We start from the raw sequence: 13,006 nt of genomic DNA on the forward strand, positions 1-13,006 counted from the left end.
ATGGACTCCATCAGACTATTGTGTTCTTTATCAATGTTTGGCAACCTGGACCCCTTTTTAAATTATTATTGTTAATGCTTCTACCTGACTATCTAATGTTTATATAATTTATTTGAAAATGGTTTTGAAAGTGTATATATATATATATATATATGTATATATATATATATTTTTTTGGTCTTTTTTTTAGTGCCACACCTGCTGGATATGGTGGTTCCCAGGCTAGGGGTTGAATCGGAGTTGCCAGCCTACACCACAGCTATAGCAAAGCTGGATCTGAGTTGTGTCTGCGACCTACACCACAGCTCACGGCAACACCGAATCCTTAACCCACTGAGCGAGGCCAGGGATCGAACCTGGGTCCTCATGGGTGCCAGTCAGATTTGTTTCTGCTGAGCCATGACAGGAACTCCGATGTTTTCACATCAGTAGTACCAAGAGTGTTTTTTGTAATCAAAGATGGGAAGGTTGTATACTGGGTGGTTTAGAAGCCAGAAAGTTTAGTTGAGAGTTGGCTAGGTAAAAGGCAGTCTTTTTGTGTCCTATTGCCCTGTTTATCTCTTCCTAGAATTTTGCAAAATCTGAATGTATGTTACTTATATTTGTATTGCTTCTTTCCCTTCCTCCCTTTGTAGAGTAAATCTCTGTAAATTAATCAGAATTTCTTAATTTCATTTACCATTATACCTCCAGCACCTAGTATATAGTAAGTGGTAGACAAAACTTACGGAATATGTACTAGTGTGTCAGTGGAAAGACTAAAGTCACAGAATGACTGCATGTCCTAGTATCATCAGGAAAGTATTCATAGAAGATATTTGAGCTGAGTCTAAAGGATAAATACCATATACATAAGGAAGTAGCATGTGAAAGGCATGGAGGTGTGACATTGTGGGATAGATTGAGGAAACAAAGTTTTATATGTCTGAGGCTAAGTGCATGTTTGTTTTTGGCTATAGAAAAGGCTGGAAAACTCACTGAATTTCCCTTCTCTGTTTTAGCTCACTAGTCTTTTAATCCTTTCATCTCATATATTATATAGACATTTTAATATTTGAATGTGGTGTAATATGAATAATTCTTGATTTTGGAAGTGGAAATTCATTATCTTTTTCACATTTCAACATTGCCTCTAAAATGTTCTTTTTTTTTTTTCAATCAATAGATATCCAGTCATGTTAAAGCGATTGATACAATTTACCAGACCACAGACTTCTCCGGAATCCGTAACATCAGTTTCATGGTGAAACGCATAAGAGTAAGGAATTTCAGTAGTTAAGAACATTAACAAAGAGAAACAATAAGGATCATGTTTATGAAAAGAGAAATACTTGTGTTTTAACTTAATTTTTATGCGTTAAGTAGTTTAAATTAAATTGTGTTTACTGATGCAATTTATCTCTTGGGTTTAATACACACACAGAGGGGATACCTGGGTTTATGATTTAAGAACAAAATCTATAGGGCTTTAATCTGGACTGTAAAAGAGGTATGGTAAAAAGTACTGTTTTTTATCTATCCGATTAACATAACAGTTAGAAAGCGCTCTTAGTAACTATAGATAACAGTGCTTGACATTTTTCCACCCTGATATTATTCCTCAGTTTCTTCAGATTCGTCTTATGCAGTATGTTTCAGAGTGTGTTCCATTTGATGTTCCAGCAGAGGGAATAGAGTAATTAAATAAAATTAGAAGTTAGAAAAACACTTAATACTCTTTCCTCTTGAAATTTTATTAATGTATCCCAAGTTTTGAGAAATCCTTTGGGAAAGAAATTCATACTTTTCTAAACTAATTTAACCTTTTTGTAGTAACATTATCTGAAACACCAAAGAACTGCAGAACACATTTTGAGAAGTGCTGATCCAGAGCCACGGGTACTTAGTTTAATGTTATAAATTTCTATTAGGTAAATAATTAATTACCATCAAAATAGGCTGTTTCAAACATTCGCTAAATATGAATTCTTTCAATGTGTATAGCTTTTAAGAATCTGAAATTATAAACTAGATAATCTTAAAAATCATCATTTTACAAAAGTACTTGCAACAAGGTTTCTTTGTATTTGTGCTTTTATTTTCTTAAAATATGGTTGCCTAGATTATAATTTTAGTATATACATGTAATGATAGGTGAAAGTGGTTCTTACTTTTAGAAGGGGCATGATTAAATATTACATTGGATTGTTTTAAGGTTAAGTATGGCTTGCAGATGTACGGTATAGGAACTGTTTATAATTAATTGCTTTCATGTATTTTGAGGGCAATATTAAACCATTAAATGAGCAAGTAAAAGTGATAAGTAGTATTAAGTATTGCTGTTTAGTAGACAGCAATAAAATTCAAAGTCGTGAAAAGTAGAGAACACCTGAACAGATTTTAGTGAAGCACATTCTTTTGAGTAAAAGAATTTGCATTATAGGAGTTCCTGTTGTGGCTCAGCGGTAACCAACCAGACTAGTAACCATGAAGTCTGGGTTTGATCCCTGGCCTTGCTCAGTGGGTTAAGGATCTGGTGTGGCTGTGACCTTCGGTGTAGGTCGCAGGTATGGCTTGGATCTGGTGTTGCTGTGGCTGTGCTTTAAGATAGCAGCTACAGCTCTAATTCTCCCCCTAGTGTGGGAACTTCCATATGGTGTGCCCCTGCAAAAAAGGACACTTTGCATTATGGGTAGTGTGACAGTTGTTCTCAGGCCTTTAACCGAAATTAAAATTTTAGTTTAAATCTCATTAGTTGAAGTTTGTGACCCATTAAATAATTTCAAATTTATATTTTGTAAGTGAATATTTAAATATTAATGCCATTAATGAGTCTAATTTCTAATTAATTAACTTCATTGTAATATAGGTAAAATTTAGGTGCAATTTTTATTTGTAACCAGTATTACAGAAGCATCAGAGAATTTGATGGGGAAAAGCCATGTGCAGCATGTCTCTAATGGGCTACTTATATAGTGCTCCTTGTTTTGGGATTCTTTTTGTGTGTTAGATGACCATAATTAATTGTTTTTAGTTAATTGTTAATGGATAAACCAGGTGTTCTCAAATATATCCTTAGGCACTTGCCCTCAGTGGTGTTTCTAAGAAACCCATCCTGTTTCTAAGCCTGTTGGTTTTACTGAAGAATGTGTATCCTAAAAAGACCTATAGTTCTCATTGTATCAATTTAGCTATAACCTTCCCTTACTACTCATATTTGCGGTGAATTGAGATTTGCCTTCTAAGCAATGTTTACTTTCATACATATTCCTTTTTATTCTTTATCAGCAGTCCTGTATGTAATTTTTCTGACTTGGGGAAAACTAAATTGTTCTAGAACTTGCAGGGATAGGCAGGGGTCTCTGAAAGGACGCAGGGACTAATAAATGATGAAAGCCTTTGTTTAGTTGAAAGTTGGTATCAGAACTGATTATTTTTCACATTGTGAAGGAGGAACATGCACCAGGAGTACATGTGTACAAGTGTTGAAGGAAACATTCTGGAGGAACTCAGCTTGAAATAGTAAGAGAAATGAATTGGCAGAGAGGAAAAAAAACCCTTGCTCATATTCAGGGAAAAAAATTGAACTTGAGGTTAGTTGGGCTTGACTTGTGACTGCCTAGGCAAGGAGAACCAAGAATATGATTTGTCTGCTGAATTGACATTCTTGGGTTCAGTGTCTGTTTTATGTTCTACTAATTAGCTGAAATATAGGGTTTTATGTTCTTATACTTGTCACCATATGTAGGAGATCAGCACTAAAAGGGACTGATCAGTTGATTAAATTTGAGAAACTGCTTCCTTATTAGAAATTTTGAAAGCAGAACTTATTTTTCCTTCCCAAGTGTGTTCAGTGTTCAGGAATCTAGCGAATACTTGCTCAGAAATTTAAAATATTCAGCTTTAATTCTCCTCTCTTCCATCCTTCCCTTCCTTCCTCCCTCCCTTCCTTTCCTCCTTCCTTCAGCTTGGACATGGGGACAGGGAATAACTGTTTAGATTAAGGTCTGATTTCCTTGGGCCAAGCGTTTTGTTCAGGCGGGTGCTCCTAACTTTAGTTGCTTGTTAAAATCATTGTTTTAATTTTAGATCAACACAACTGCTGATGAGAAGGACCCTACAAATCCCTTCCGTTTTCCAAATATTGGTGTGGAGAAGTTTCTGGAATTGAATTCCGAGCAGAATCATGATGACTACTGTTTGGCCTATGTCTTCACAGACCGAGATTTTGATGATGGTGTCCTTGGTCTGGCATGGGTTGGAGCACCTTCAGGTACCTTATCTCAATATGTTATGATTTATTATTTGAAACAAAAGCGATTTTTAGGATGTGCTGAATTTTACAAGGTATAAGAGAAAGTGATGCCTGTACAGTACTGGAATTAGGGAAAATTTCATGAGCATAATATAAATGGAAAAATAGATGAAGCAGCTTTTTTATTTTGAAATGAGTAAACGAGTAGTAACAGGGAGATATCCTGACATTTGGTACATTCAGTAGCTGAAATTTTATGGGGAAAAGTGGTGCTTATTTCTGATAGCAAACTGTTAATTTTTACCCAAAAGGTAATTAATTTGGGGGTAGGAATGGGGAGAGGTTCTTAGAGTCAAAAGGAGAAAACTGTGTTTTTGTTCCTGTTCTGCAGTGAGATAAGGAGCAGAGAGACTCTGGTCAGGAACAGCAGGTGGAAAGAAAAAAAAAAAAAAAGACTACCTTTACTGTTATTATTTTATTTTTAGCCTTTATTTTAACAAAAGGGAAGTGTTGCCTGAAAAAAGGTGTGGGCATGAGGCTGCAGCACTCACAGCTCCACTGGTTTGACCGTAGGAGCTCACATTCTGCTGGGGTCTCTGCCTTAGCTGTGAGAGCCACTGTCCTTGAGAAAGCTGGGATAGGATACTCCCCATCTCATTGCAGTGGGAGTTGGGGGGGGTGATATAATAATTAGTATAATAATAAGTCCAGTAGCCTAGTTTAGAAAAATGCAAATTTATTAAGTGAAAAATGAGTAGAAAGAATCCTGGAAAAATAAAAGTAAAAACAAAACCAACAAAAAAAAAAATGGAGTTCCTTTTGTGGCTCAGTGGAAAGAAATCTGACTAGCATCAATGAGGACGCAGGATTGATCCCTGGCCTCACTCAGTGGGTTAAGGATCTGGCATTGCTGTGAGCTGTGGTGTAGGCTGGCACCTACAGCTCTGATTTGACTCCTAGCCGGAACCTTCATATGCCATGGGTGAGGCCCTAAAAAGACCAAAAAAAAAAAAAAAAATCCTGGACTTTTTGAATATAAATTTTGCCGTATAGAATTTGATCAGGAGTTTGTCATCTTCTGAGCTATATCCAGCATTTCTCCTTCTTCTGATGCATCATTTCTATCTTTTTAAAAGAATCAACTTCTGCTTTATCCAGGGTAAGACAGGCTTTTCTGTTCCTATTCTTAGTTTGTTCTTTGATTTGTTTTGCATATTTCAATGTCTTTAGTACTGTATTTTTGCTTTTACATTTCTTGCTCTTTTTTTTTTAAGCCATCAGTGAATATCTTTTTTACAATTTCCAAAGCTTTTGTTTTTCTGCCACATTTGAAAGTGTACTTAATTTCTCAGACTTTTCTTGTTTTTCATAACTTTTTACAATCTTGAGGAATATCGGTCAGGTATATTATAGGGTACCCTTTTATTGCAATCTGTCTCATGTTTTTCTCCTGATTGGACTGGGATTATGAGTTTGGGGACAATTAGTTTTTGTGTCTAGTTTTTTATGATCTCTGGATCTTATTTTATGAAATGTTGCTTATTTTACTGAAACAGCAATAGACAGTTCTGGATTGAAAGCGATGGTACACATATATTTTGTCACTGGGTTCTTCATCTGATGCCCTTTTCCTTTGCTCTATGTTAAACCCCTAACTCCAGCTCTCAGAAACCTTTTTTTAAGAGTTTCTGGGTAGGGGCTAGGCCAAGACAGAAGAATGGGGTCCAGAGTAGGAAAGAGAAGGGATCTTTGTTCCTTTGACCCATCTTTTTCTGGAATAAGATGTCTGCTTTGACACCTTTCTTCTTCACTTCTCTTTGCCCTTAGAGTACCCAAACTGAGTTTATTTGACTTACATTTTATTTTTTTATAGGGAATTTTATGTATTTCCTCTTACTGGCTATTTCAGTTCCCTTATGAGGTATAGATATTATTTCTTCCATTATATGGGTGAGGAAACTTGATCAGAGACTTTGTCACCAACCCAGTATCACACAGAACCGAGAATCTGGACCTTTTGACTTCAGGTGTAATGCATTAGGTAGCTATTTTACTAGGTGTTACATAATGTAACATCCTACCTTTCTCTCCCTGAGGCATTTCTTTCTTTCTTTTTGGGGAGAGGGGCATTTGATTTATTTTTTATTATTTATTAAAGTATAATTGATTTATAATGTGCCAATTTCTTCTATACAGCAGAGTGACCCAGTCATACGCGTGTACACACACAGTCTTTCTTATGTTATCTTCCATCATGATCTCTGGATATTGTTCCCTGTGCTGTACAGTAGGACCTCATTGCTTATCCTTTCTAAATGTAATAGTTTGCATCTGATAACGCCAAAATCCCATCCCATCCCATCCCCACCCTGCCCAAGACATTCCTAACAAGAAGTTGAAATGTTTCCTATATCTAATAGAGATGGGATCTATTTCCTTCTTTCTTAAGAGAGAGGAGTTATAAAGTAGTACCACTCTATAGTATTTAGACATCATTTTCGATAATTGTCATGGCATAAGGAGAAGAGCACTGGACTGAGAGCTGGGATACTAGGTCGTTCTCTATTAAATTCAGGTAAATCATATTGCTTGAACTTGTTTATTTTCACTGTAATTTCACTGTCATTGCCTTTCCTTTGAGACTTCATGTTTCTGCATGTAGATCTTTAGTAATGCTTTCTGTTATTCTGTTTTCAAAAATAGTATGTTATAGTTGATCTGTTCAGCTAGTAATCTGTTATTGTTTCTTAGTCTTTTTCATTTTTCTTTTCCCTAATTAATTTCATTTCCATTGTATTATTTAGCTTAATTTCATTTAACTCTGCAGATATTTCACTATGCAAGTATGTGGTGGTGGAGGGGATTTTGTTGTGATACTGTTGTGTAAATTTTCCCAGCATTGTTACTCAAATTATTAGCTGTAGTCCTCACAGACTCAGTTAAACTAGGAAAAGCAATGAGGTTTGAAACATTTGAATAGGGTAGGTTTGTCTTTAAGGGTTTTTACACAGCTTTTTAATTTGTTTTTTAAAAATTCTTACTGTAGTTGGGTACTGCCTTCAGTTTCCTTAATGAGAAAAACAGCACTTCCTGCCCCAACTCCATAATAAGTAGAAGCAGCTTGTGATCTGGGCTGACTTGGAGGCTTCCGTTTGAAATTAATGGGCCTAAAATGGTGCCCCCAAAAGAGAGGAGTCTAGTCTCCAAAACAAAGTTAGTCTTGAATATGAATCTGGAAAGATTACTCTGAACTTTTTTTTATGTAAGCACAGTTCTGTGTTAAACACAGAACCTCTGATTTAGAGACTCTTATTTAAAGACTTAAATAAGTCTTTAAGTAAACCTCTTATTTAGAGACTGAAATATTGGTTCCTTAAAGTAATTCTTTATATTGGATGATCCCTTTGTTCTACCTCATTTGTTATACCTTCTAACATGCCTTTTTGAGGGGCCTTTTGTTTTGGTATGTTAAGCCACATTCTGCTCGCCTGTTATCAATCTTAATGTGATCAGTTTGGCCAGGTCCCTGAAAAAGGCTAGCTCTGAAATTTGTCTGTTTGGCCAGGTCCCTGAAAAAGGCTAGCTCTGAAATTTGTCTCCAGAGCTAATCCTCCTGAACCATTCAGTATTCCTCTGACCGTTTGTGAAGAACATTTTTTGTGACATTTCAGTTGGTAGAAATCGTCTCTTGTTTTTCTTAGGTTAGAAATTTTAGTTTGATTTTACATATTAGAAGAGCTCAAGATGAGGTTCTCAGGATAACCCTCAGCCTCTCGAATTCTTCTATTAAGTTTTAGGTGTTTAGGCCTGCTCACATCAAAACTCTATTTATGGACTCTGTCAAGTATTATATTATCCTTATAGTTTCTGTCCTTAACCCACTGAGCAAGGCCAGGGTTCGAACGTGCAACCTCATGGTTCCTAGTCATATTCGTTAACCATTGAGCCATGACGGGAACTCCTGGAGGAGTCTTTTTAAAGTTTAATATTTTGTGACTAACTCTCAGAGTATCCTATAGATAGAAAAATGTCATTTTTCTTTGTTGATCATTGATTCATCCATCCATCAATAATTACTTTTGACTCCAAAAATGTTTTATCCTTCTCATTGTAATGGAATAGTTTATGTTTTTCAAGAATGATTATATGTAGTAAAATCTTAAATTTACAAGGTAAAGCAGTTACTAAACTTGAATTAGGGCTTAGCTGTAGGTATTTATGATATCATTAATTGAGTTTCTGGCATATCAAAACTGGTTGCAGTATTTAAAAAGTTAAATCATAACATTGGAAATAGTATTTTATTTCTTCCTGTGTAATTGAGTTATTCTAGCATATGCTGTTTGTAACAAATACTGAACTTTCCTGTGTGAGCAATAGTCATTAAAACCAAAAGCAGTTAAGACATTAACAAAATATGAAATACAAAGACTATTTCAGAAGAATACACTCAAATTTATGTATGATCTTTCCTTAAACTAGATGGACCTTAAAAATACAGAAAAATATGTTATCAGAGTCTTAAGTATATGCTATTTACTTTTTTTATATTTAGTGATTTTTATTTTTTTCCATTATAGCTGCTTTATAATGTTCTGTCAGTTTTCTACTGTACAGCAAGGTGACCCAGGCACACATGCACATAACATTCCTTTTTCTCACATTATCATGCTTCATCGTAAGTGACTAGATATAGTTTCCAGTGCTATACAGCAGGATCTCATTACTTTTTTTTTTTTTAACTGATAAAGATTTGCAGTGCGGTGTCTTCTATACTTAATTCAATTTGGCAGTACTGCATTGGACTAATTTGCATATGACAAATCTTTGGTAAGGCAGGATATTAATTTACTATTTGCTTAAAAGTATAATATGTAGACTATAATTATTGTATACAGAGTGCTTATTCAGATCTTTTCTGAATACTTCTTTTCTGAATATTTCTAGAAATAGTGATATAGTCACTAGGGCTCATCTCCAAAAGTAGAAGTAGCTTAAGAAAATACATTAAATATTCATAAATCATTTGCTGTTTCTTTTCTATTCAGTTTTCTGTGTAGAAAAAGATAAGTTTTAAATATCATAAAGATTCTTAATCCTTTGCTGGTTAAAATCTGCATACGACTTGGTCTTTCAGTTTACTTCTCTGTGAAGTACGTTATCGTTTCAGCTTCTTAAATTGTATCATAATAGTAATTACATTTATGATTTGTTGCTATTTACTTTCTGATATTAAAGGGAACAAGGCAGCAATTGCAGTGTCATGCCCTTCTTACAGATCTATTTTGAATTGCTTTCTATTATATGCTTTATTAGAGATTCTAAGTGTTAGATTTTTATAAATGCTTTAGTAACTTGGTTGTAACATTGTGTATAGAAAGCTAATTTGAAATAATTTGATCAGTTATCAGAATATCCTAATCCATTTGATTATATTTCCATTTAAAAAATCAAATAGAGTAACTTCTTAAATGTGAATGTAAACCAAAGAACTTGCTGAGATTCTTTAATAGGACTATTTAAAATACTGTGGTCTTGGAGTTCCCATTGTGACCAAGCAGTAATGAACCCAACTAGCATCCATGAGGATGTGGGTTTGCTCTCTGGCCTTGTTTAGTGGGTTAAGGATCCAGCATTGCTGCAAGCTGTGGTATAGGTCTCAGATGTGGCTTGGATCCCTCGTTGCTGTGGCTATGATTCAATCACTAGTCAGGGAACTTCCATGTACTGGGGTGTGGCCATAAGAAATAACGACAACAACAATAATAATGATAATACTGTGGTCTTCTCTGTGCAGTGTACATAAAGACATGGATTGGCTAGCTAGTTTCTGATTTGCTGTTGTTCTTTTTCTAATTTCTTAAATATACTGCCTTTAGTGAAAACACTTTGATTTTGGTATTAAGCTCTGAAGTTTAGGAACTGTTAATGAACAGGTGAACTACAAAATTATTTGATATGTATCATATAAGTAAAAATGCAGGTTTTCTTTTAAAATTTGTAAGTATTCTCTAGACACATTGGAAAATCATAATTCAGTTTTTTGAATTTTATTTTGAAAAAAAAAATTCAAATCTGCCAAAGAGTTGCAAGAGTAGAACAGAGAATTCCTTATAATCAGTTAACATTTTGCCACAGTTGCTCTTTGCTGTCCCACGTCTTCTCCTTCCCTCCCTCCTTTTCTTCTTTAAACTCACTTGACATAATTCTTTTCTTTCTTTTAAGCTTTATTGAGATAAAAATCAACAAGTGAGGTTTGAGATATTTAAAGGGTACAGTGTGATGATTTGGCACTTGTATACATTGTGAAAGAATTCCCCCTACCAAGTTAATTAATACATCCATAACCTCACATATTTACCTTTTTCCTTTTCTGTGTATACGTATGTGAATATTTAAATTCTATTCTCGGAGTTCCCGTCGTGGCGCAGTGGTTAACGAATCCAACTAGGAACCATGAGGTTGCGGGTTCGGTCCCTGCCCTTGTTCGGTGGGTTAACGATCCCGCGTTGCCGTGAGCTGTGGTGTAGGTTGCAGACGCGGCTCGGATCCCGCGTTGCTGTGGCTCTGGCGTAGGCCAGTGACTACGGCTCCGATTAGACCCCTAGCCTGGGAAACTCCATATGCACGGGAGCGGCCATAGAAATAGCAAAAAGACCAAAAAAAAAAAAAAATTCTATTCTCTTAGCAAATTTCATTTATACCATACAGTATTATCAGCTGTAGTCATCATGAGTTACACATTAGATTCTCAGACTTTATTCATCTTATAACTGGAAGTTTGTACTTTGTCAGCCTCTTTATTTATTTCCCCCACCCACCAGCTCATGCATCCACTAATTCTTTTCTTTTTTTTAAAACTACGTTGTATGTTGCCTCTTGGAGAATCAAATACTCCTGTGCATCACTGCTATTATTTGTGTAAGCGACTTGCTCAGAATCTCCTTGACAATATTTTATTCAACTTTTGTTTATTTTAAATATAAATTTTATTTTTGAAAAATGAGAAGGTATATAGACTTTGACCCAGTATAAGTGCTGAAATGTTTAAATTTAACAAAATCTTTTTTTTTTTTTGTCTTTTCAGGGCCACACCCACAACACATGGAAGTTCCCAGGCTAGGGGTCAAATCGGAGCTACAGCTGCCTGCCCACACCACAGCCACAGCCACAGCAATGCTTGATCCGAGACACAGCAATGCTTGATCAGAGCCACAGCCCTGGATCCTTGACCAACTGAGCAAGGCTGGATTGGGTTCGTTACCACTGAGCCATGACAGTAACTCCTAAATTTAACAGAATCTTAAATTTTTTTTTTTTTTTCTAAATTAATGGGAGCAAAATTTGGGGGACATTGTGATTATGAAGAGGAACATTTTATAAGAGCTTTGTATTCAATCGTAGGGATTTATGTGAGCCATTAAAACTTGTATTTGAAATGACTTCCTAATCTTGAATCAAAGAAACTTTAGAGTATTTGATATATGGGTGTAGCAATTTTGGATTCAGAATACATATAAAATAAATGTCTCAAGTTAATGTAGCATATATTAGAAAATTATTTTGGGGGGACACAGATGCTAATTTTAGCCATCTTTTGTTATGAATTAGGAAGCTCTGGAGGAATATGTGAAAAAAGCAAGCTCTATTCAGATGGTAAGAAGAAATCCTTAAACACTGGAATTATTACTGTTCAGAACTATGGGTCCCATGTACCCCCCAAAGTTTCTCACATTACATTTGCTCATGAAGTTGGACATAACTTTGGATCTCCAGTAAGTATTGCCTAATTACTAAATTTTTAAAAAATTATTAATCTGTCTCTCTTATTGTGTAATTTTTGTTGTTAATGTTTTGGTGGAAAAGAGTACACACGAATGTTTGTTTTTATATGTCAAAACGTAATAATCTATTTGAGTCATAATAATGAAAGGGAAGAAGATAGAATATTTGTAATTAAAATAAGAAACACAACAATGCCAGAATTTTATGAAGTCAAGGAATTTTGTCTGTTTCATTCACTTCTATGTTTTCTGGCCCTAGGATATGATTCAGGACCTAGTATGTAATTCATTCAAATATTTATTGAATGACAGTTGAAAAAAAAGAAAGAAAGAAAATACAAATATGTATTAAATGAGAATCACTTTTCATTGTTTAAAGTACATTTCGAATGTTAGAAAATTGTAGAGTGTTTTTTTGCTTGGTTTCTATTAAAACATTATTGGAGTTTATTATATTTGTCTCTCCTGTGAAATATTTTAAAATCTTTCAATATGAAAATTTCATAACATACATGAAAGTAGAGAAAAATAGTGTAACAAGCTCTTACGTTCATCATCCAGGACAGGAATCAGCAAACTTTCTGTAAGGGGGCCACTAGTAAGCATTCTAGATTTAGGGGCAACATTTGGTCTCTGTTGCCTGTATTTCTTTCTTTTTTTCTGACTGCACATACAGCATGCAGAAGTTCCAGGACCAGGGATCGAACCCATGCTACTGCAGCAACCCAAGCCATAGCACTGATAATGCTGGATTCTTAACCTGTTGAGCCACTAGGCTTTGTTGATTTTTTTTTTTTTTTACGATCTTTTAAATGTGGAAAAACCACACTTAGCTTAGGTCATATAAAAATAGTCTGCAGGCTACAATTTGCCAATTTCTGATTCAGATTCAGCAAGCATCAAGATTTGCTACAGCTCCTTTTGTGTTTCTTTTTCTTTATAAGATACTAGAAGCTAATTAACTTATCCTTATATATTTCAGTATGCA

General features: G+C 35.0%; 1 protein-coding gene across 1 annotated transcript in view; it reads left to right on the forward strand.

Moving 5' to 3' along the window:
- The window catches only part of ADAM10 (ADAM metallopeptidase domain 10), a 120,950-nt gene that overhangs the window by 80,669 nt on the left and 27,275 nt on the right, over window positions 1-13,006 (forward strand). The window contains exons 7-9 of the mRNA XM_047766251.1: window positions 1,166-1,258; window positions 4,069-4,252; window positions 11,846-12,009. Of these exons, the coding sequence (XP_047622207.1) occupies window positions 1,166-1,258; window positions 4,069-4,252; window positions 11,846-12,009 (441 nt within the window). The remainder of the gene's footprint in view (window positions 1-1,165; window positions 1,259-4,068; window positions 4,253-11,845; window positions 12,010-13,006) is intronic.

This window comes from Phacochoerus africanus, chromosome 2 (assembly GCF_016906955.1).
Source record: "Phacochoerus africanus isolate WHEZ1 chromosome 2, ROS_Pafr_v1, whole genome shotgun sequence".
NCBI classification, from domain to species: domain Eukaryota; kingdom Metazoa; phylum Chordata; class Mammalia; order Artiodactyla; family Suidae; genus Phacochoerus; species Phacochoerus africanus.